Source organism: Mesocricetus auratus, unplaced genomic scaffold (assembly GCF_017639785.1).
Source record: "Mesocricetus auratus isolate SY011 unplaced genomic scaffold, BCM_Maur_2.0 Super-Scaffold_15014, whole genome shotgun sequence".
In the NCBI taxonomy this organism is placed as follows: domain Eukaryota; kingdom Metazoa; phylum Chordata; class Mammalia; order Rodentia; family Cricetidae; genus Mesocricetus; species Mesocricetus auratus.
In genome coordinates, this window is record NW_024429186.1 from 39310507 (window position 1) to 39337149 (window position 26643).

Below are 26643 nucleotides of genomic sequence, written 5' to 3' on the forward strand. Positions count from 1 at the left end.
TAGGAGGGAGTGGGAGCTAGGAAGAAGAGAGGGGGAGAAGAGGAAGAATGAGTAGGTCATGGGGGAACAGGAAGATTGAGTGGGGGTAGAATGGGGGAGAACAGGATGAGAAATACCATAATAGAAGGAGTCATAGGTTAGAAGAGAGATCTGGCACCAGTGAGACCTCTAGTGATCTAAAGGGATGACACCAACTAGCAAGCTAAGCAATAGTGGAGAGACCACCTTAAATGCCCATTCCAGATAATGAACTTGACGTCTACACTATATGCCATCCTAGAACCTTCATCCAGTGACTGATGGAAGCAGAGGCAGACACCCACAGCTAAACACTGAACTGAACCCATGGAACCCAGTGACAGAGAGAGAAGAGCGATGAGCAAATTGGTAAAGAAAGGGCTGGCAAAACCAGCAGAGATAGCTGATCTGAACAAGGGGGAGCTCTTGGACACCAGACCCGACAGCTGGGAGGCCAGCATGGGACTGATCCAGACCCCCTGAGTGTGAGAGTCAGTGAGGAGGCCTGGGCCACCTATGGGACCCTGAGCAGTAGATCAGTGTTTATCCCTGGCATACAAACGGACTTCATGTGTCCATAACACAAAGAGGGATGCTCTCTTAGCCTGGACTCTTAGAGGAGTGCCTTGACCCTGCTCTGAGTGAAATGACAGACTCTGGATATCCCCTATGTGGAAGGAAGTGGGGATAGGGTGGGAGGTGGGGGCAGGGGGGATGGTGGGGAGGTACAGCAGGAGGGGAGGGAGAGGGAACTGGGATTGAAATGTGAAGCAAGATATTTAAAATTAAAGTAATAAAAAGAGTAATTTAAAATGTATGAAGAATTGCCAAAATATGTTTCCATGGTAAATTGCTTTAACAACTATGTGAAGCAGAGAACAAGGGGGGAACAGATACTACCAATCTTAAGCCATTGTTCTATAGCTGTGAAGAAACAACAGGACCAAAGAAACCAATAAATAAAAACAATCAGTTGGGGACTTGCTTACAGTTTTAGAGTACTAGCACATGATAACCATGGCAGACAGCTGGGCCAGCAGTGGGCTTTCAAATTCTCAAAGCACACTCCCAGTGACACACCTCCAACAAGGCCCTAGCTACTAATCCTTCCCAAACAGTTCTACCAACTAGGAACCAAATATTCAAACATATGAGCCTATGAAGATCATTTTCATTCAAATTACTACACTATCCAAAGTCACATAACTAACTTTTGGCTTAAAAATAAATGGCATAGATTTTTCCTTGTAGATGATAACTTTCATCATTCTGTAAAGACTTTGGTCTATGCTTCCAGTGAGGTCCTTATTCGTTAAGCCAGAAAGTTACTCTGATGATTCTTATAAATTTGCATTTCTCTTTGGACACTGAATATATCCTATCTGTTAAAGTATTTACAGATATCTGTCTCATACAGTCAATGGCAAATTCCTGAAGAACAGGGACTAGATTTTGTTCTTTTTACATATCCAATTTTTCATTTTTTTAAAAAAAATGATTAACTACTAGACTTATTTATAGCAATAAATATTGCTAAAACTACAAACATAAATATGCCATTATTGACACCTATATAGTATTTTTAGTAATTGTATTTAAAAATGAAGTACACCAAAATTTGAACAGTAAATTATAACACTTTTGTTTTTGAGAAAAATCAATTTGACTTCTAGTATTGCTATCTGCAATTTCTATAGAAACTACAAACTGTGTTATATTTAAAGATTCTGAAGTTATAATTAAATTACAAGAAACATCTCTTTAGGCTGAAGGGGAAGACTCAACTCTAATTTTTCCCATAACCAGTGTATTTACACAGCTACATTTGAATATTTAAAACATGACGTGGTTTGTAACAATTTAATTTATAGTTCATATTTAAGGAACATATACAAAGCAAAGTCTTTTAAAAACACATGTATTTCTGAAAAAGTTATCCAGACAGCTCACAGGAAGATATAACACCTGGATTCTATTAGCTAAAGCAGCCTTGGGTAGGTTCTAAATAAATTTGAAGAAATTTTTCAGAAACCCTTCACTAATGAAACTGCTTTCAGGCTACAGTGACTTTGATGATAATTACATAATCTGTAAGCCACTCCTCTCTTTATCCCTGGTCTCATTCTGCTGGAAACTTTCAGGGCAAAATATATTGCTAAGAAGATTAATTCTTAACAGTAGACTTTTCATTTAGAAAAAAAGAAAAAACATTACAATTTTGCAAGTGGTTAACACAACTTGAAGAGGACTGTTTTGGAGTATGGAAAGAGGTGTAGAGGTATTTTATTTCATTAGAAATGTTCTGGTGGGTCTGGAGAGACGGTTAAGTTCCATATTTAGTTCCCTGCACTGACATAATGGTTCATAATCATAGCTCCAGTTCCGGAGGATTTAATGTCCTCTTCTGACTTTTGTAAACATCAGGCATGCACATGGTACTCATACATACAAAACCTCATACACAAAAAATAAAAAATAAATCTAAAGTGCTCTGGTCAAATCCTTGACAAACGACCCAGGAAGATGCACATCCTGCTGCCACATTTTGAGTCTTCAAGAGAAAATAAACAGCTAAAAATCTCAGGTATTCCCTACCTGGCTGTCTCCTACTCACTCATATTTTAGGTCTAAGCATAAAACCATTTCTTGCTAAAGGACCTATTTGTAAGTCTGTGTTATAGAGTAGTCCAAACTTACCCATACTACAACAGTACACAGCATATTTCACTTCTTCATTCATTCAGTCACCTGCCTTTGTCCTTGACAAAGGAGAGACTGCGTCTGTCTTCATGAAAGGACTACTTTAGCATGGGTGCCAGCTATAAAGCAAGTACTTTTATTTTGAGAGTGTCTCCAAATAAACCACAAGGATAAAAAATAAAATAAAAATATCTTTCTTCAAAACCCCTTTGAAATGAGGCACAGAGAAAACATAACCATACAGCTTATATGAACAAATATAGAAAATGACCATTTATGTACATGTGTACTTAAACTGCTAGGACATCAAACTCTTCCTTGCTACTTATTATTTTCAATTACAAAATATGATTCTAATTTATTAAATTATTGTTAATTAAATCAAATTATTAATTTGTTAAATTAATATCTTAGTTCAATTCGTTATGACAATAGGAAAAAGATATAGATACAAAATAGTTTAAATGATAATCCCTGTATTTTTTTATTAAAAAATACAAAATAAGAAATTTTTTAAAGGAAAAAAGAAATTTCAGAAAATGTTTAAATTATTGGAATGCATATCAGTACATCATTTATTCAGGGTATTTATGCTAACTACAAAAATTTTGGAAACTAGTTATCATACACAGCCTAAAACAGATAGTGTAGTTCAAGAAAAAAAATCAGTAATTACTGAAAGATATTTCAAAACATTAAGTTAAAAGGCAACATTCCTGAGATCTGTGTGGAAGAATCTGAAGGTCTACTATATGTAGTTACTTTAGGATCTATCTCATAATAAGAAAAATAAATTGCCTTTATTCCCCACCACTTTAGAACACACAACTATTAAGAATATACATGATGTGTGAAGGTGATGGGAGGGTTTTGATGATTTTCAGTTAGATGTACACTCTAGACTATCTAATCTCCCTTCATATAGCAAAATTAGCTATTATAAAATATATGTATGCATGTGATGTATGTGTGTGGTATACAAACACACATGTGACTGGGTGCAAGTATTCATGTGTATAAAGGCCAGAGAAAATTGTCGGACATTCTCCTCTAACACTCTTCACCTCATTGCTTTAAGGCAGGGTCTTTCATTGATCATGGGCTAGGCTAGTGGCATCGGGTCCCAGTGATATTCCTGTTGCTACCATCTAACCTCCCCCACTATAGCACAAGGGTTACAGGTGTGTACAGTCATGCCCAGTTTTTTATGTGGGTTCTAAAATTTGAACTCAGATTCTCATGCTTGCATAGCAAATATTCTTACATGATAAACTATCTTACCAGTCCAGGATAGTGTTTTTTTACTATAAATGAATGCCAGAGAAACAGAAGTCAACATACAAGGTAAGATGAAGCTTGAAATGATCAGATATGCACACTAATTCCTGCACTAATGATGCATACAAATAGGAATCATTAAATTCCAGCCACAGGCATATTATGTAATATGTCTCTGAACAATAACAATTTCATAGAAGTGGAGTCAAAGGGAAGAAAAAAATACATGATTTTTTTTATATAAATCACAACAGCAGGTATTTTTTTTGTAACTAAAGGATTAATATCAAGGAGCTTATTAGAATTTACACTGCCTCCTCTACTTTGAAATGTTTTAGTTCCTCTAAAACACACACACACACACACATATATATATCTTATATACATTAATAATTTTATAAACAATGTGTTACTATTTCTCTACATGGGCTCTTTTACACAGAACTCAAAGTATTTTGAAGAATTAAATTTCATGACACTTATGTGTGAAGAGTTATGTCAAACCCAAAAGATAATGGAAAATTATTAATTCAGCCAATAGTATAATGACCTTTATGCCATTATACTACATCTAGTGCTGTGACTTGTGAGAAAGTGTTGCTCAGCTCCAAGATAAATGATGCTAATGGAAACATCTCAGCTTTAAATAAGTTTGATGTCCCCAAAGGACGTGAGTTCAGAAACAGTACACTGTCTTTTTTTTTTTTAAAGGTAAGGTCTTACTATGCAATCCTGGCTGGCCTGGAGTTGCTATGTAGACTAAGGTGGCCACAAACTTAGAAATCCACCTGCCTCTACTTACTTCATGAGTGCTGGAACTAAAGGCATGACCACCATGTTTGCCAATACTTAGCTTTGATGATAAATACCTGCCACAATACAGGCACACTTACATTTCTTTGTTTTAAAAAAGCAAATAATAGTAGTTTGCAATTACTTCAGCTTTTACATGAGGTTCCACAGTAAATGCATCTCAATATATGACTTTATTTAGTGCAACAAACAATTCAATGAGGTAAGATATTCTCTCATTTTACTGGTAAAGAAAATAGGTCTTGGGTTCCATAACTTAACCAATATTACAAGATGGCAAAGCCAGGATTTTTAATAATGGTAGCCTACCATTAAGTCTTGATTGTAGAAAAAGAGCACTGAGCTACTACTAAGACCTTCTGCCTATAATCTAGTCTTTTTAATACTACTTTATTGACGAGAAGGGAAAATTTCTGTCCTCTTTTTATTACTTTTTAATTACCTGGAAAAGCCTGGAACAGACCATAGTTCAACCTATCCATCACCAAATGTTTCTTTTATTTCATTGTTCTCACTGTAAAGTGAAGACAGATACCAGCACAGTCATTCTCAATCATTCTCAAACCTTGGTCTCAAGATTTTCTCAGAAATGAAAATTCTTGGGCCCTACTCCTGTCAGCCTGCATCAGAATTCACCAGTCACAAGTCTTCCAGGTTGCTAATGTTTGAAATTCTTGGATTGATTTAATGCAATAATTCTGAGTAAAAAATTCAATAACGTCAACTTAAAAGTAAGTTACATCATCCTTATATCAAGTGTACTCCTTGAAAAAAAGTGAATTCACAAAATCAAGATAAAAATAGACATCAAAGTGAAACAAATTATTAAATAATTTTCATTTATTTATTTTAGATACAGATTTTTGCCATGTAGCCCAGACTGGCCTTGAACTCACAATCCTTCCAAATCAGATTCCCAAGCACTGGAATTATAGGTATGTGCCACTACACATGGGTACACAATACTTTAAAAATAAAATACTGTTCTACATTTATTTGCATAATGTATAGCATTTATGAATCAAGAGAAAAGGTGATTATAGCCTTTAAATCTGTCCCAAGAAATTTGCTACTCTGACCTTACCAGAGATCTGTCATGGTGCACAAGCTCCTTACCTGACCAGTGTCCAGTGGAGAGGCCAGACCTGTCTGTGCATGTCTCACTTACGGGTCTAAACACAGTCTCCCATCCTCCAGTAGCATAGCGCCAATTCTGAGATTCCAAGATGAGTGTTCGCTGGGTGCCATAAGCAATCATGAAGCAGTAAACCACATGATGGAGTTGACACCCATAGCCACAGCCTTTGTTGATGTTACATACCAGCTTTCTGGCTTTGCTGCAGTCCTCGGGGTTCTGACAGAGAAACAAAGAAGATAAAGATATGAGGTAAGGAGTCAACTTCTCATTTTGGTCACAGGGATTGAAAATCACACAATAAGTCAGAGCTGGTTTAGCATATTTCCTATTTAAATAAAGAATCAAGTCTTATGGATAGTATCCAGTAAAACATTTCAATAAAATCTGATGTGCCTATTTAGGGAGATGGCAGAGAAAAAGAATTACTTTTGAAAAATCACTAAATAAATGCGAAATTAAACAGTTAAATTAAAAAATAGTTTCTAACTTTTCTATACCTCAGAACATGCAAATAAGAACAACCCTGAATTCAAAGCTGCAAATGCTGAGATCATGATGAAAGGGGTGGCTTGTCACCCCAGCAGCACTTCTGGCGGATATTCTTTGACAAAATTCAAGGCTGCTTAAACACAAACCTGTACTTTATTGTCATTGCCAGAGTTCTGAATGCTACAAACAAAACTACATTTCCATCAAGAAACAAGGGGTACAGAGGAGCTAGTGTGACAAGTGGGGGGAGGCACTTCCACTATGCCTGATGACAAGACTCACATAGCAGAAGAAGAGAACTGAATCCTATATGTTGTCATGCAGAAAACACACACACACACACACACACACACACACACACACACACACACACAGAGCAGGGGAATAAAGTGGGTTTGCTGAGACACTGCAAGGGGAAGTGGGCTGCCCTAAAATACAAGGATCCTGGGAATGACACTTCCAGAGTGGTTTGGAGCATTATTACTGACTCAAGGGAGCAGATAAACATTATTTGCCAGATTTTTTTATGACTCATTAAAAACACAGAACTTGAATAACTCTAAAAATCCTATCAATAAAAAAGTAAATGTCTCACATGTTTTGATAACTCTGTAAGGCATTTCAAATATAGTTAACTATTACAAAGACAGTACACAATGTTCCTAGATACCATACTCTGTTTCTTCTATCACTACATTTTTACAGAAGTCATTTTTTTTTTCTGGTCTTAAAGAACAAACTCGAGAGAACAAGATTAACCAATCATACTTCTAGAGCTTTTACTTAAAAGAAGATGGCCATCTACATCTAACAAAAAATGTGTGCTAGGTTTACTGGAAGAAATACACTATTTTTTCATGGATGGTATGCGTAACAGAAAGAAAGAAAAACATTTAATATGCTTGATCCTGAAGAGAAGGATCTATGTGTAAAAGGTCTCAATGGAGGACTCCAAGGCAGAGAATGACAAGAGAAACTGAATGATTGGAATGATGGCTGTGAGTAAAACAAATGAAAGCACAGCACAACTTTTGGTTTTGCCAAAATACTAATACTCAAAAGTACAGAAAATTCAAAAGATGTTGCTCATAAAATATCCACAAAGTGCAGAAGGAAAAATACCAGAGAAGGTATTTATGTTTATTTCACAAGATTAGGTTCACCAGAAAAAAGAAAAATCAAGTAGGCATTTCTCAGATAATAAAGAAGGATTAATTCTTTTGAAAACAAGTGACAAATCTGAGACTGAAAAAGATTTACTGGGATGGAAAAGAACTTTACAGGAACACTCTAATCTGAACGCCCTTTATCATCCACTGTTGTTAGAAACAAGTGCTGTTATTTACAGATTTATAGACAGTTACAAAATGGAGAAATTTGTAGTTCTGTAACCTTCAAATATCTATCACCACTGATCCTGGCTTTCTACTATCTGGCTGCTAAAGCATTGACGGTGTGTTTTACTAAAAGACAGAGACAGGCCTTGTTACTGAAGAAGTTTTGTTCCAATCACGGTAACACTTTATCATGATGGTTCCATCTGACAATAAAATCTGTTCTGCAATTGCATTTGGTGTACTTAAAGCATCTCTTCTACATAAATCTCTACCAGTTATATAATACCACAGGTTTGTGATTGCTTTATATTGTGATTCTTATCAATCATTCCTTTCCTTTTATGGAATTTTCTTCACCTGCTACAACTCAAACAGAAGATTATGGTGTATTCCAGCAGGAGTAAGCTCACTAGAAAATCTTTTATGCGAGAGTAAAAGATGAGGGAATACATAATGAAAATGTCTCAGTAAGTCCAAAAGGAGAAAGTCTCCTTTACTTCACTATCCTTCTGTCTTCAGTGTCACAAATTAACCAATCAAAGCTTAGATATTTTATGCAGATATTAAACATTTGATATATGCAATGAACCTTGGACAAGGTATCTAACAGATAAGGAAACATACACAGATTTAGTAACAGACAATTTGAATATCTTGATATTGTGGTAAATCAAGAATCAAGAAATAAAAGACAAAAACTCATTTTCAGCTGGGCTGAAAGGATTCTGAATAAAATTGCAATTATTAATATATTAAGCCTTTAAAGATATGGCTTATTATACTTATGAGATGCAAAAGTAAATGGAAAGGAAGTTTTTCTTTTAAAAACAAGTTACAAATCAGACTGATTGAAATTTTATAGGAAATACACTTAAAATTATTCAATGCTATAGAATTACTATAAAGACAAAGTTAAAATATGAGCTAAACATCATAGCATTTCTACATACACACATAAATATGCATATACAAATATACACACATATATATGTATATATGCACACACACAAACACCATTGTATTTTGCTTAATTGCACACAAGCACGTGTGTGTGTGTGTGTGTGTGTGTGTGTGTGTGTGTGTGTGTGTGTGTGTGTGTGTGTACGGCACCGGGGGAGTGAACCTAGGATCTTTTGAAAACTAGGAAAGCACTTACATTCTCAGTCTTCTAGTAGTTTTGTTTTTCTTGGGGTTTTGTGGTTGTTGCTTGGGGTTTTTGATGTTGCTTAATTTGTTTTGAAGTCAGAATCTCTATGTAGCCCAGGTTGGCTTGGAATTTACTATCTAGACCAGGAAATCTTCAAACTTGTGGTATACTCCTGTCAATGCTTCCTATTCACTTTTTATTTTGACAAAGCCTCACAAAATTGCTTAGGCTGGTCTTCCCAGCAGACCTGCTACTTCAGCTTCCCAAATAGCTGGAACTCTGGGATTCCAGGCCTTTACCAACAAGGCTGGCTGTATGTGGTTTTCTTAAAGTAAGATTCATCAATAGACATGTAAGCTTCAGTTCTTTACAATGAAGATAACTGTCCAAATTTTAGCATGACAAGATTAATGCAAATAAAAGTTCCAGACAATTACCCTAATGAAAGAGCTTTGGAAGAAGGGGCTTTAGAGATGTGTTTTGTTCCAGTGAAGGCTTTGCTATGAATTCAAATGCATAATTTTGCTTCAATTTGGTAATTTAAAATGAGACAAAATAATCTCAATTCTCAACCTCTCCCTGTCAGTCCATCTTTCACTACGGAGATAGTGAAAGAAGCTAAATTAATTTAAATTTGCTCTTACTTATTCATGTAATCTGAGGGACACTATTTGACTCTATATAAGTGTAATTTGGAGATACTAGGGCTGAGTCCAGAGCCCTGTGTATGTATCAAGCATGTTCTTTACCACTGAGCTAACCTAAATCACTGATTTTTGTGTTAACATTTCTCACATACATACATACATACAGACAGACAGACATACGTAAGAGCTCTTTAAAGTATAAATTCCACTTGTAATACAATTTCTCACCTTTTATAACAATTGACCTAAAATATTATGAAAAATGGCTAAATAAGCACCAAATAAAAACATGCCGTCAGCCGGGCGTTAGCAGTGCTTGCCTTTAATCCCAGCACTCGGGAGGCAGAGGCAGGCAGACCTCTGTGAGTTACAGGCCAGCCTGGTCTACAAAGCAAGTTCCAGGACAGACTCCAAAATACAATACAGAGAAACCATATCTCGAAACAACAACTACAAAAAAAAAAAAAGTCATCAATATAAACGGATATAACATACCCCCATGTCTTAAAGAGGAAACCACTGCCTCAACTTAAATCTGTTTAAAAGATAGAAGAGATGTTCACACCGGCAAAACTAAATTCATAGGTCGCAATAAATCATGAATTTTGGTTTCTCAATCTACCTTCCTCAAGATGTCTTCAATACAAGAGGTGGCAAGAAATGCAGGCTCAGAGCGCCTTAGCCTGTTACTCTTACAGCCTACTAATAAAGGATCAGAATCCCAGGGGAGCCTTTCACCTCCCTTTTAACAACATTCCTATCATGGGGAAACGTTAAGTCACAGATAGCTCCTTTTTCTAATGAAGACCGGTTGGTAAAAAGAAACCAGGTAAGTTAAATTTTATTGTGTTCTTTATATTCTCTAAACACAAGACTATAAACAGCTTTTTAATTTGTTTGATTAAAAAGATTTGCAATATCTACCTTTGTGCAGATAATGAAGAAAAGATTCATTAATAGTGTGGTAAAAGCACTTCATTGTATTGGAAACAATCTGATTTCATTTCTCTAAAATTATTTTCAAAACCAATGCAGAAAAGGTAATGAAACACCTAAGAGAACTGAAATACTGCATGTTGGTAATTAAAATGAAGACTCTGGGCATAGTTAATAGCCATGAAAGTGAAAGTTAAAGCATTCTCATTTTTAAAAGCCAAGACTGGAAATGACTGGCTGCAGACACATTAAACAAGAATATTTCCCTAGCAAAGTTAAGATGTTCCGGAGGTGTCCTTTCCACCCTTGCAGCGAAGAGCAATTTGTTGCAAGCAATAAGTGCACTGCAATAGCTCAGGCCCAAGCAGGCTACCAAGTGCTTCAAGAAATCAATTTCCCTGTGGGTATTCTGTAAAATTTAAGTGTAGAAGCTTAATGGAGGAAAGATACCAAGATACATAGTTCACAGACGGGTAGAGTGGCACACTGCAGCATAGGCAGACAGATACTGTTCAATATAGAAGAGAAGAGCTTACCCTGTTAAGCAGCAATCGGTTTTTTTAAAATATATTTTTAAAGACTTTGGCTCTTTGCCTACAAATCTCTATCAAACATTTTACACCAATTTCTAAAAAAAGTGAAATTCTACAAATTAATAAAAAGAAAAAAATGAGAAACGTTTCTTCTACTGTGGATCTAAGAGAGAGTTCCACCATTTCTAGCTATTCTGTGGCCTCTACAAAAGCACTGCCTCTGACTCAGGAAACCTGTATAAAAGGACAGTCTTGTTTTCTACTACCATAAAGGCCACAAGAAAAGGCATAGAATTAGTAGGACAAATCCAGCCTAATATCCCATTCTAGTGTGTGATGCAAACAAAACTCCTTCCAAAGACAGAGAAGAAATGTTCTATCAGAAGCTGATCTTTTATAAAATGCACAAGTTGATTCTTCAAGCACCTTAACTTCTTTCTTTAAGTTTATAACCTGACTCTCAGTTGAAGAGGTAAGGATAAATTAGCATGCATAGAAATCAAGACAGAACTTCAAGAACATCCTCCATCTTTTTACTTACAGAGCTTCATTAGACTTTCTGACCTCAAAACCAAGACTCCAAGAATGATGTTGCAGATACTAGGGTGTTGGGGAGATGTGGGAGAAGAAGAAGAAAAAGAGTGGAGGGGGTAGGGGAGTGAAAACAGCACAAGGAACTGCTTGATACTTTCTTCCCGTGCAAAGACTGCTGCAATTTTATTCTCTCTCCCTCCCTTGTATGTTCGGACATTTGCATGTTTGTGTGTGTTGCACACCAAAAGGAAACATGGTCTCTCACTGGTCTGTAGCTCATCGAGGTAAGCTAGACGGGCCAGTAAGCCCTGTGGTCTATTTCTGTATGTACCACCATGCCTAGGCTTTTTTTAGGTGAGTTCTAGAGATCAACTTATGTCCTAATGTGACTGAGTTGTCTCCCTAGGTTCCTGTGCTTTGCTTTAAATAAATGAGAATAAGTCACTGTTTTGCTGATGTTTCTGTTCCACAATGTATCATTCTTCAGGGTAGTACTGACATTATACCAACTACCTATTCACTATTTTGAAAATGAAACCATCAATAATAAGATAAACCAGATGTCAAATCTGACTGCCTTTACTTATTCATTGCTACTTCAGAATAAGTTTCTCTGGAATCTCCCAAGTATTGTTTTGTTTTAAAGAAGAGAAGCACTTAAGAACACTTCTCAAGCTACCTTCACCTAATTAACAGTACTCTAATTCATTTTCCTTTTTTTAAAATATAAGGATATTTGTTTATTTTTATTTATCTCTACACCATGTGTGTGAAGCATCTGTGGAGGCCAGAAAAAGGGATCAGAAGTGGAGTTATAGACCATTGTGAACTACTATGTAGGTGGTGGGATTTGAACCTGAACCCTCTGGAAGAACAGCAGCCAGTGACCTTACCCATCGAGCTGAGCCATCTCTCCAGGCCCTCATTTTACTTTCTTTCTTTTTTCTCTAGCCTCCAGCTAGACTGATGGTCAAATCTTAGCTCTGATTCCTCCTCCCCCTCCTCCTCTTCCTTCTCCACCCCCTCTCCTCCTCTTCCTCCTCCTCCTCCCCCCCTCCTTCTTCTTCTTGGTTTTTCAAGACAGGGTTTTTCTGTCTTGAACTGTTCTGGAACTTGCCAGGCTGGCCTCGAACTCACAGAGTTCTCTGCCTCCTGAGTGCTGGGATTAAAAGTGTGCGCCACCAATGCCCGGCCTCATTATACTTTCTTCCCCCCTCAATATATGTTTTTATTTAAATTAGAAACATGAATGCTTCACATGTCAATCCCAGCTCCCTCTCCCACCCCTCCTCCCTTGTCCCTCCACCAGCATCCCCAGCCCCCCACCCAATCCCTACATCATTCCCCAGGAAGGGTGAGGCCCTCCTTGGGGGGAATCTCCAAAGTCTGTCATTTCATCCAGGGCTGGACATAGGCCCTTCCCCATGTGTCCAGGCTGAGAGAGCATTCCTCTATTTGGAATGGGCTCCCAAAGATCATTCATATACCATGGTAAACACTGATCTACTACCTAAGGCCCCAATGATTTCTGTGACCTCCTCACTGGTACTACATTCATGGAATCTGGATCAAAATCTTGTGTGTTTAAACATTTTATAACCCACAATAAATTACAAAGTTATTGGGTAACTTCTATAAATTTTCCCACAAGGAGAACATATTATTCAACAACAGTACATTTTCAAAACCCCGAAAACAGACATAACATGATACTAGTAACTAAATTCCAGGCTTTGCATATATTTTAACATTCTTTAAAATTTTATTTATTATTTATTTATTAACTATTTGAGGGGTGAGCATGTGTCGCATGCACATGTGGAGGTCAGAGGGCAACCTATGGCAGTCAAATCTCTTTTTCCACTATGTGGGCCCCAGTTATTGAACTCAGATAACTGAGAGGCTGCTTGATGTCAGCCTCTTTTACCATCTGAGAATTCTTATTAGTTCCTTATTATAACAATTTGCACAGTCACTTAGATATTCTAATATGTATTGACTTGTGTAACTATTATCACAATTAGGATACTAACTGTTCCATCAAGTGCTACCTCTTTGAAGATTTATTTCATTTTTATGAGTGCTTGTCTACATGTGTATGTGTACCATGTGCATGCCTGGTGCTTGTAGAGGTCAGAGGAAGGGTGTCAGATCCCCTGGAATTGAAGTTACAGAGGTTGTGAGCTGCCTTGTGAGTGCTGGGAACTGAATCTAGGTCCTTTGTCATGGCAGTGAGCACTCCTAACTGACCAGCAGTTTCTCCAGACCCTGTTAATCAGTCAGAGTCACATTCCCTAAACTTCAATCCCTGAAAAGCATGGTCCTAGTCTCTATACTTTCACCATTCTGAAAGCATTGTAAAAGTAACAATAGTATCTAGCCTTCGAAAATGCCTTTTCATCATTCAGTGAGATGCTTTAGAGATCCATTCAAGTTGAATTGATTCATTTCATTGTTCCTGAGTATGTGTTGCTCCCACTGTATCATAGCTTATTTACCCATTGGGGAAGTGACATTTGGGTTGTTTTGTTTGAGCCTATTAAAAATTAAGTTATTATGAACATACATGTATAGGTTTCTGTGTGGACATGGGTATTAGTTTTCTATGAAAAACAAAACAAGACCAAGAATGTGATGCTGGAACATATGGTAGGGGTATATATAACTAGTATAGGAAACTGCCAAACTGTTTCCTAGGATTGTTGCACTATTTTACATTCCCATGAGCAAAGTATGGGAGCTGGTTACTTCACATGCCTCGTATCTTGTTTTGTTTCTCCTTTATCCATCCTGACAGGTATTACCTCTTCATGTCTTTAAGTTGTATTTCCTTAATTGCTACTGAACAGTTTTCCTGAGCTTACTTCTCATCCATATATCTCACATGAAGTTGCCTGATGAAAACTTGTGCCTATTTTCCAATGTGACTGTTTCTTACTATTGGATTGAGAAGTTGCAATACATACTGTATACAGGACCTATGTTTGATGTTGACTTATACGCTTCTCGTACCTTCATAGGCATATCCTTCTTTAGGTTGGGAAAGTTTATTATTTTATTGAATACATTTTCTGTGCCTTTGAGATGAAGATCTTCTCCTTCTTCTATCCCTATTATTCTTAAGTTTGGACTTTTAATGGTGTCTCAGATTTATATGTGTTAAGAATTTGTTGGATTTAACATTTTCTTTGACCAATGAACCTATTTCCTCTATCGTATCTTCAACTCCTGAGATTCTCCCATCTCTTATATTCTGTTGATTATGCTTTCATCTGTAGTTCCTGTTAATTTACTCAGATTGTCCATTTCCAGAATCCCCTCTGTTTGCATTTTCTTTATTGCCTTATTTCAATTTTCAAGTCTTGAATTGTTTGAACTGTTTACTTCATCAGTTTGATCATTTTTCTTGGTTTTCTTTAAGAGATTTATTAATTTCTTTCACTTATTGTTGGCATTTTCCTCCATTTCTTTAAGGGAATTTTTCCTTTCATCTTTAAGAGTCTCTATCATCTTCATAAACTCATATGTAAGGTCATTTTCTTCTGCTTCTTCTGGGTTAGGATGTTCAGGTCTTCCTGTTGTAGGACACTAGGTTTTGGTGTTGCCATATTGCTCTTTAGGTTGTTGAATGTATTCTTGCATTGGCGCCTAGCCTTCTCTTAGCAGGCAATGTCGTCTCTTACAATTGGTGTCTATGTCTCAGGAGCTGCTGAGGTCATGGGAGGAGGGGGGAGTTGGGTGCAGAGTGGACTTGTAGATTACAGGGTCCAATGTGTGTGTGTGTGTGGGGGGTTGCAGCAACCTTACTGCAGGAGGTTTGCTCACTGATTGGTTAGTACAGCTGAGGTGGGTGGGCAAGGATCTCTGGGATTTTGCCCTGGGGCTTAAGGTCTAGAGACTAGGCTGTCCAGCTGTGGGGCTGGCCACTCACCTCTTGGTCCTGTCTGTGCAGTTGCAGTTTGTCTGATACTGACTTCTAAAGACTTTCTTCTTCCCCATGACTTCGCATGCTCTTTAACAGAGTAGTAATTTGTAGATCAAAATATTTTAATATTGACATAGGAGTGGTGAGAAATTAGTATTAAAATATTTTCTTGAATCTTTCACTCCAGTTCCTCTTCTGGGACTTCAAGGATGAAAATATAAAGCTGTTTTGTTCCCATTTCAAATGTCCTTAAGAGTCTGCTAACTTTTCTTCAGTCTTCATTCTCTGTTGCCCAGGTAACTGAATTTCTACTGCTTTAGCCCCCAATGCACCAGTTCTTTTCTCTGCCACTTCTATAATACTGAGCTCACTGGAAGTCATCTTTTCACTCTTAAAACTTCCATTTAGTTCTTCCTTCTACCATCCATTTCTTTGCTGAAGCTTTCTATTTTTTCACTTGATTCAAGCATCTAATTGCTACTGGAGAATTTGTAGTTTTTACACTTTTTGTAAAACCTTTGTCAGACAATTCTAGCACCTCTGCTGTCCTTATATGGTGTCTTGTCTACTAATTATCATTCATCATTTAAATTGAGATTTTCCTGGTTCTTGGTATGATGAAACTCTACTTTCTATATGCATATTCTGTTTTAGTAAGTAGGCACATTGTTTGGATTCATAATGAATGTTTTTTGCCATCTCTTCAAGGGCTTTGGTTCAAATGTTAATTTAACAGTCAAAATCTTTTCAGCATTGCAGTGCAATCATTCTGCTTTAGCTGATCACTAGGACATGTAGTAGTACGATTTTATCATTTATCATGAAACTATATTCATGACTGATTTGATTTTAGAATTGTAACATCACTTCTACCTTCTGGAAAATTTTATAAAAAGACTTTGAACAAATACAGAAAAATTGAAGAATTCTAATTGCAGTTCAACTTACATTTAAGTAAGTTAAAAGAATAAGATATTTGCTAGGTGTAGTGCTACCCTCCAAGATGAAATGGATAGGGAATAATAGTTGCCATACTACCAGCTATTCCATTTTTAAAATCACAGATGTTAAGAGCCTCATATGCAATTCTGCAACCTAGTAATAAATTACATGAAGCCTTTTTTATTATTGACAATTAAGATGGTGTGGTAATATGAAAAATAAACCTAAAATGGCAACATGTAGTGAACTATAGATAGCACAATGTCACAAATTTAGAAAAGTTCCTTTGGTCCCATCAGGTAGTTCAAGAAGTATTTACATTCTTGGCAAAAATGCCTAAGCTGAAGGAACTAAATTTATAGTTTACTGTAAACCATGTCTAAAGTACAAATATACTACTTAAAATTAAGCATTATAAAGTGATTATTGATAAATGTCACCAAGATTAAAAACGAAGAAACAGCAAATGACACAGTAACCTATGTGGATAATAAAATCTGAAAAAAATTATCTCAACTAAAAAGTGGTTTTGGCAAAACTGCAAAATATAAGATCAACATATAAAGCCGGGTGTTGGTGGCGCACACCTTTAATTCCAGCACTCGGGAGGTAGAGGCAGGCGGATCTCTGTGCGAGGCCAGCCTGGTCTACAGAGCGAGTTCCAGGACAGCCTCCAAAACAATACAGAGAAACCCTGTCTCGAAAAACGAAAAAATAAAAAAAAAGATCAACATATAAAATTCAAGTGTACTTTTACATACTTACAATACTGAGATATGCTCATTGTATTATAGAATATAAACAAAAATGCAAAAGATTTATAACAATATTTTGAAAAGAAGAACAAGGTTGGAGAAATCACACTATCCGATTTTAGTACTTACTGCAAAGCTCTAGTATCCAAGATGGTGTGGTAATGACAGAATAGACATGACATGACTATACTACCTGATTTTCAACAAAAGCAATAAAGTAATGCTTTCCCATTTTCAGGCAAGTCTTTGAATAATGTCTCAAATAAAAAAGAAAATGAACCTGAAGTACTGGTTCATATCATAACTCCAAATGGATCACAGACCTAAATGTAAGAGTTCAATTATAAAACTAGAACTAGAGAGGCAACGGTTCCATTTTAGAGTGCTTGCCTGAAATGTACAAAGTCCTGAATTCAATCCCTTGTGCTGGAAAAATAAATAAAAAATAGGTAAATAAATCTTCTAGAAGAAAACAGGAAAAAAATCTAGCAACCTTACCTTTAGCAAAAGTTTCATAAGTATGAAAGTGCAAACTATAAATAAAATAGATTTCATTAACCTAAAACCTTTGCTCTTTAAAGGACAGTGATAAGAAAATAAATATTCTGGAGAAATGGCTCAGTGGTTAAGAGCAATGCCTGCTCTTTCAGAGGACCCAGATACCATTCCTAACACTCTCGTGGCAACTGACAACAGCCTGTAACTGCATTGTTCAGTGATCTGACACTCTCTTCTGGACTGCAGGCACCAGACATTGCACACGTTGCATATACATAAAATAATACAGCAAACACCTACACACATAAAAAAGTTTTTAACACTTAAAAAAAGAAAACAAGTAGGTAAGCTACAGAGTGGAAGAAAAGATTTCCAGGATTCCTAAAAAACTAAAATGTTTAATAAAGAGCTTCAATAACCCAATCATAAGAAACCAAATATCCAAACTAAAAGCTGACCAAAACATTTAAACAGGTTCTTCATTAAAGAAGGAATAAGGGGGTTGGGAAGACAGCTCAGCTGGCTTGCCTCACTAACATGTGAACCTGAATCTTATCTCCAGCACTCATGAGGAAAAAAAAGAAAGCTGTGCATGGTGGCCCATCTCAAACAAAATGGTGGTAAGAACCTGAGAAGTGACATCTGATGTTGTCCCCTGCCTGCCCCAAGTACATGTGCACTGCTATACACATGTACCCACACAAATGTACGTACACACACACAAACACACAAACACACACACACACACACACACACACAATCCAAGAAAAAGAGAATGTAAATGGTATTCCCATTTCTGAAATCAGTACCAAGTGGGATCCTAGAGCTGAGAGAAGTGGACACATGCCCCCAGCCCTAAGCCAGAAGCAATCTCCAATAACTACTTGCAAATGAGAATTTAGTTTTTGCCAAGGGAGTCTCATTGGAGAAACAAATAAGCCTCAAGGGGTGGCTGCACGTCTAGCAGTAGATGGCCAACAGAAAACAAACTCAAAGGCTTCTCTGCATGTTCCTTGCTTCATAACATTGTTTCAGGACTTCCCCTTTTCTTTATGTTTCTTTCTCTTTTGCATATATATTATGGCTTCATGTTGTGTGCTTTTATCGGATGCCTAAGATGATGAGTGGGTCTCTGCGTATGTTTCTTGTGTCTTTTGTTGGGCTCTTTTACTTCTGTTTGTTTGTTCTGCCCTATTCTGATGTGTTTGTTTTTGTTTTATCTTATTTTATTATTACCCTTTAGATGCCTGTTTCTAATGAGAGACATAAAGGGGATTAAACCAGATGCAGAGAATTAGGGTGGAACCGGAAGGATCAAAGGAAGAAGAAAACATTATTAGGATATATTATATAAAAAAGCTATTTTCAATTTGAAAAAAAGAAGAAAAACACATTAGTAAAACAATTTCAGTACTGGGATAGTTGTTCTAGAATATTCAGATAAATCAGTAGCAAAGGTTAGAATTCTAAGAATTGTGCTGAGTAGATATCAGTGTTTCTTATATTACATTATTTCCATTAGGAACCAAAGGAGAGATAATAAATTAGGATTATGAAGCTGAAATTATGACTATCTGATGTTTTATCTATTAATTGGGGAAATATAAAACTCATAGACATCTGAATTATTATGGAAAGCAAATGGAATAGTAATATGAATGCATCCAGTTCATAATTGTCAGTTTGGGATGTATGGCAAAGTAAGAATGAGTGAAAGCCTGATAGCTGTCTCAATCTGAAAAACAACAGCAACAACAACAAAACCCCAAGAAATTAAACATATATTTTACTCTTAGGTAATTTCAAAAAGAATAAAAGCATAAGCCCATGTACACATTTGTATATAGATGTTCAAAAGAGTTTATTCATAATAGTCTCAAACTGGAAATAACTAAATGTTTCTCAAAATGAAAATAGTGATGTATCCACAAATGTAGTATGACTTACGATTAAAAGTAATGAAATACTGACCCAAGGAGTAGATTTTAAAAGAGAAACAGAAAATAAAGCAGATGGCAGGTACTTGTTATAGTATGGAGCTGATTATGACCAGACCATAGTTTAAATACAGTGGTTGAAAGTTTAATGAGCATGTGGAAGCTTACAAACCATTGTTATTTCCATTTTATTAATACACAAGATGATGGTTCTGTATCACCAGCTGTTCACAGTTCGGCTAGGTCACTGAATGAGGAACTAGTTGATAGGAGATAATTGCCTCTTCCCTGTAGAAGGTAAAGTGGTTCGCATTCTGCGGACTCCTCTAATGAATGGTCATGGGAGTATGAGACCAAGAGAACATGCCAACACTAAGTTGGTTTTTAAGGACCCCTAAACACTTGATCACCCCCACTTACCTATATGGAAGCAGATGCCTTAAAACATACAGAAGCATGTCAAGGAATACCCTTTTGCTTCTAATAGTTTTTTTTGGGGGGGGGGTGTTTCAAGACAGAGTTTCTCTGTGGCTTTGAATGCTGTCCTGGAACTAGCTCTTGTAGACCAGGCTGGTCTCAAGCTCACAGAGATCAGACTGCCTCTGCCTCCCCAGTGCTGGGATTAAAGTTATATGCCACTACGGCTCGGTCCTTTCTTATATGTGGAAACTAGCATAGAATTAGAGAAGGATTGAGTAGAGGACATTTTATAGTTATTTCAACTTGAAACATTCCTTATTCATAGTTTTAAATATCTCTATTAATTCACTTTTTTTTCCTCAAGACAAATTTCTCTCAGTTAAAGATGTTTCCATCCCCAACATTTCAGCTCTTTCAATTACTTAAAAAGGTCCACTGATTCTATTTTTCCTACTTTCCAAGTCTGTTTCTACTTCCAAGGCAAACTCCCAACACCTTGCAGTTCTTCCTGCCTGCACCTGATCTTTTTGTCCTAAATGCTCTTGCTGATTCTAGTCTCTTCAAATACTAATCGAAGTCAACAGAAATACTACCTTTAGATTCTATCATTCATTAAACCTTTTATGTACAAAACTCCTTCAAAACTAGTGTACCATGCCCAGGACCCCAGGTTCAATCCCTAGCACATGGGGGAGAAACAAATGAATCAAGGATGATGTAAAACCCAAGCCAGAAAGTATCTAGAGAATATTAACAATAAAATTCAAAAGTTTTTCCTTACAAATATCTAAGGCTATGTATGCAGATAAGTAAGAGCTTAAAAAGAACAAATAACAAAGAAGACTTTGTAAATGGCCCTTAACAAGTTGATCAGTGTTTACTTCTTGCCTAAATGACATTGATAAAATGTATCTTTTGGTAATCATTTAACGTTCATATACCATAAAGCTTACCTTCTATAATCTAACTTTCCAATCTCTTTGCAGCTTAATTTCCACCCCTCTTTTTCATACAACCCAAAACTTCAGACCAATTAAAGAGTTCAGCTCACATTTGGAATCCTGTATTACTTTTTCCTGCTATGGGCCACTGTTCACAGCATATTCTTCAGTTAGCATATCCTTTGCCTCCATTTCTGAATGTATAAATCAGACTTGACCACCTTCACAGTTAGGTTCAGATAATAATATATCCTCCATAAACCATCCCTGGTGTCTCCTTCAAAATGTCAATAAGCATTTTCAACAAAATACAGCATGCTCCTAATTGTACATTTTGTGTGTAAGTGAACAAGTAGCTCTTCTTAGGCTAAGCAGGGACCTTGCTTTAGTTGCTGTTATATTCCTGAGGCATAAAATACCGTCTCCGTGAATAAATATGTAAAAAGAGTAAGAAGTTGATTTTTTTGAAAAGTACCAGACTTTTATAAAGCAAAACTTAATTTTCAATTTTTTAAAATTTGTTTTTATTTCTATTCAAGTTTTATTTCTTAACCTAACCTTCTTACCTGCAGATATGTTATTCTCCGCTGGACCAGCTCTGTCAGATCTTTGGCTTCTTTTTCCCGCCACTCACCTGCTCCATCTGTTTGACTGAGGTAGTATAGATCTGTCATGATAGACCTATGAAAGCAAGCAAAATTGGAGGTCTACTTATTTGTACTGTTTCAATGGAGACAAATTCTTCCAAAATATTGATGCTCAGGTATATGACAGTATTTACCATTTATTTTCTATTAAGACTACGAAATTTAAAAAATTAAGTCTCTACCAGCCACGATTCATTACTATTGAAAATCTTTTCTTTCTTTTTCTTTTCTTTTTTTTTTTCTTTTTGGTTTTCAAGACAGGGTTTCTCTGTATTGTTTTGGAGGCTGTCCTGGAACTCCCTCTGTAGACCAGGCTGGCCTCAAACTCAGAGATTTGCCTACCTCTGCCTCTCGAGTGCTGGGATTAAAGGCATGCCCACCAACACCTTTTCCCTACATGCCAACCAGCTACATTGTTTTCCAAAGAAACAGAAAAGTACAAAGAATGCAACTCAGTGTAGTTCAATGTATTACTCTTTTGGATTTTAGAGGGGCCCACCAACCAGCATCTACATAACTGGCTGCATAGAGGTTTATTCTTAGTTATGAGTGCTAGGCCTTAGCTTGGCTTCTTTCTTAAATTAACCCAACTACCTTTTCCCTCTGGGCTTTTATCTTTTTTATTTCTTTATATTTTACTTTCTTTCCTTCTTACTCGGTGGCTGGCTGGGAGGATGGCCCCTGATATCCTCCTCTCCTTGTTCTCTTGTTTCTCCTTTTCTTCCAGATTTCTCCTTCAATTTATACTTTCTGCCTGCCACACCAGTCTATCCTTGATCCTGCCTTACTACTGACCATTCAGCTCTTTTTTAGGACCATTAGGTATTTTAAAGAGGCAAAGAAACACAGCTTCACAGAGTTAAACAAAGGCAGTATAAACAAAAGCAACACACCTTAAATTAATATTCCCCAACAATTCAGTATCATGGTATTGGTATTTTAAAGAACCACTATGATTTCACTCTTATCATTTCACGACCCCTCTTAAAATTCCACTCTGACTTGAAGTTCTAGCCAGAGCCATATGACAACAAAGGGGGATCAAGGGGATACATATTGGGAAGGAAGAGGTCAAACTTTCACTAGTTGCAGATGATATGATAGTTTATATCAATGACCCAAAGAACTCTACCAGGGAACTCTTACAGCTGATTAACACCTTCAGCAAAGTGGCAGGCTACAAGATCAACTCAAGAAAATCAGTAGCCCTACTATATACAGATGATAAAAGGGCTGAAAGAGAAATCAGAGAAACATCACCCTTTACAATTGCCACAAACAACATAAAATACCTTGGGGTAACGCTAACCAAACAAGTGAAAGAAAAACCCTGTATCACAAGAACTTTGAGTCTTTAAAGAAAGAAATTAAAGAAGCCCTCAGAAAATGGAAAGATCTCCCATGCTCTTGGATAGGTAGGATCAATGTAGTAAAAATGGCAATCCTGCCAAAAGCAATCTACAGATTCAATGCAATCCCCATTAAAATCCCAGCACAATTCTTCACAGACCTTGAAAGAACAATAATCAATTTTGTATGGAAAAACAAAAGACCCAGAATAGCCAAAATAACCCTGTTCAACAAGGCAACATCTGGAGGCATCACCATCCCTGACCTTAAGCTCTATTATTATAGAGCTATAGTCCTGAAAACAGCTTGGTATTGGCACAAAAATAGGCAGGTAGACCAATGGAATCGAATTGAAAACCCGGGTATTAACCCACACACGTATGAACATCTGATCTTTGACAAAGAAGCTAAAAATATACAATGGAATAATGAAAGCATCATCAATAAATGGTGCTGGCATAACTGGAGGCTGGCATGTAGAAGAATGCAGATCGATCCATGTTTATTGTCATGCACAAAACTTAAGTCCAAATGAATCAAAGACCTCAACATAAATCAAGCCACACTGAACCTCTTAGAAGAGAAAGTGGGTGGTACCCTTGAATGAATTGGTACAGGAGACAGCTTCCTGAACATAATACCACTAGCACAGACAGTGAGATCAACAATTAATAAATGGGACCTCCTGAAACTGAGACGCTTCTGTAAGGCAAAGGACACAGTCAGCAAGACAAAAAGGCAGCCCACAGAATGGGAAATAATCCCACATCTGACAGAGGGCTGATCTCCAAAATTTACAAAGAACTCAAGAAGCAAGTCTGCAAAACACCAAAGGATCCAATTAAAAAGTGGGCTGCAGAACTAAATAGAGAATTTTCAATAGAGGAGTCTAAAATGGCTGAGAGGCACTTGAGAAAGTGCTCAACATCCTTAGCCATCCAGGAAATGCAAATCAAAACAACTCTGAGATACTATCTCACTCCTGTCAGAATGGCTAAAATCAAAAACACCTGGAGAGGATGTGGTGAAAGGGGAATACTCCTCCATTGCTGGTGGGAGTGCCAACTGGTTCAGCCACTTTTGAAATCAGTATGGAGATTCCTCAGAAAAATGGGAATCAGTCTACCACAAGACCCAGCAACTCCACTCTTAGGCATATATCCAAAAGATGCCCATTCATACATACAACAAAGATGTCTGTTCCACTATGTTCATAGCAGCATTATTTGTAATAGCCAGAACTTGGAAGCAACCTAGATGCCCCTCAACTGAAGAGTGGATAGAGAAAATGTGGTACATTTACACAATGGAGTATTACTCAGCAGAAAAAAAAAAAAAAACAATGGAATCCTGAAATTTGCAGGCAAATGGATGACACTAGAAGAAACCATCCTGAGTGAGGTAACCCAGTCACAAAAAGAGAAACATGGCATGTACTCTCTCATATATGGATTTTAGACATAGATCTGGGGAGTGCCAGCCTACAATCCCATGGCCAGAGAGTCTGGGAAACAGAAACTTCATTCAGTGGCTGATGGAAGAAGAAGAGGCAGACTCCCATGGTTAAGTACTGAGCTGAACTCAAGAAAGCCAGTAACAGAGAGGGAGGACTGATGACCAAAGGGATTAACACTGGGCTGGTTTAACCCCCAGAAACAGCTGACCTGACAAAGGTTAACTCTTGAATCCCAGGCATCAGTCTGGGAATCCAGCATGGGACTGATCAAGACCCCCTGAATGTGGGTGTCAGTGAGGAGGCCTAGGTAATCTATTGAGCCTTGGGCAGTAGATCAGTACTCATCCTGAGTATACACATGGACTTTGGACTCCCATCCAACAATGTGAGGTCCACTCTCACCCTGAACTCTTAGGGGAGGATCTAGGCCCTGCCCTGGATGAAATGACAGACTATGGACACCCCCATGGAGGGCCTCACCCTCCCTGGGGAAATGAGAGGATAATGGGAGGTTGGGGGGAGGGCACAGCAGGAGGGGAGGGAAAGGGAGAGGGACCTGGAACTGACTTGTGAAGCAACCTTGTTTCTATTCTAAATTTAAACTGAAAAATAAATAAATTAAAAAAAAATTCCACTCTGAGTGACTGGGAAAAGATTAGAGGAAAAACTTGACACAAACATTAAACAAACAAGGATTGGCAAATTCTTTCCTTTAAAGGGATAGGTACTAGACTGATACTGGGTTTCAAGCTTCTGATCTTCAAGTGAAGATCAGAAAAGCAAAGCAGCCGGGCACTAGCTCTCACTCTATCTTAGACTGAAGCATGATCCTGGCTCCACCAAACCTCGGACTGTGACCTCTCCTCACCGTGGCTGGAGAATCCTTCAATGTCTTCCTATTCTCAGTGTGGCTGGAGAATGATTGCCATCCTATCTTCAGTGTGGTTGGAGAATGAATCCTGATACTGCCTACTGAAGACCCTGCTCCTATCTTTTATACCCCTCAAGTGCTGGGATTAAAGGCGTGTGATCCCAGGTGCTGAGATCTTCTTTGTGTGAGCTGTTTACCCTTAGGATTAGATCAATCTTGTGTAGATCTGTGTGGCCTTGGACTCACAGACATTTATCTACCTCTTAGTCCTAGGATTAAAGGTATGTACTACCACCTCCTAGCTTCTGACTGCTTGTGGTCGAGTTTGCTTTCTGAACCCTCAGGCAAGTTTTAATAAATCATAAATAATATATCACCACACTAAGATTTTAGGTTGTATGAACCTCTGTTGCTTTTTTTTTTGGAAGTATGCAATGCTTCATAGATTTTCATGTTACCCTTGTGTAGAGGCCATAGGACTTTCTGTATCATTCTAGTTTTCATATGCCTACTGCCAAAGGGAGCATCCTCTGTTACCTTTGTAGCAGGAAAGTTGCCACTGGCAATAAGTAAATGAATAGGCGTGGCTCTGTTCCAATAAAACTTTACTAACAAAAATAGGAAAAGAGCCAAATTTTGCCCCTGGATTATAATTTGCTCTATTTGCTGTTCTTTCATCAAAACTAATTATGAAGATACTTTCTCACTCTGTAGCCATTAGTAATTTCAATTATAACATATTAGATTCCCTGGCAATAAACTAAAATACCCTGAAAACTACAAAGAGATGCATTATAGCTGGTGCAGATGGTTTTACTTATGTTGCATTGAATAAAAACAATGGATTGCACTTGGTATTAAAGAAAGTTAAAGAGCATCCTCTCTTTCTCTAACAGGCCCCACGTAATCTATCAGAAAATAAAAACATAATCAGTTCCTGACTATGAAACTCCACCAGTACTGCTACCAAGTAGGCTACCATCTTCTCACACGAGAATTATTTTAACAGCTTTCTGACAATTCTCCCAGCTCCCAGCCTTTACTATGTGTAGAGTTTATTCATAGTGGCCAGATCCTCCTAATAATCAAATAACACTTCTGCTTTGCACTTAACATTGAGTTGACCCTTCAAATAACTTACAAATTAAAGCCAAAGTTACTACCTTACTAATATGACTCCACACAACATGGTCCTTCATTTCATCTGATCTCTTTCTTTTTTTTTAATTAGTAATTTTTATTTTATATGCATTGGTGCTTTGCCATGGGTGTCAGGTACTTTGGAACTGGAGTTACAGAAAGTTGTAAGTACTGGGAATTGAACCCAGGTC

General features: G+C 37.2%; 1 protein-coding gene across 2 annotated transcripts in view; it reads right to left on the minus strand.

Annotated features, from left to right (window-relative positions):
- The window catches only part of Fut8 (fucosyltransferase 8), a 215279-nt gene that overhangs the window by 50754 nt on the left and 137882 nt on the right, over positions 1-26643 (minus strand). For both annotated transcript variants that reach the window (XM_013115426.3, XM_040742877.1), the window contains 2 exons: positions 21555-21669; positions 5926-6163 (listed from right to left, as the gene is read on the minus strand). In XM_013115426.3, coding sequence (XP_012970880.1) covers positions 5926-6163; positions 21555-21669 — 353 coding nt within the window. The remainder of the gene's footprint in view (positions 1-5925; positions 6164-21554; positions 21670-26643) is intronic.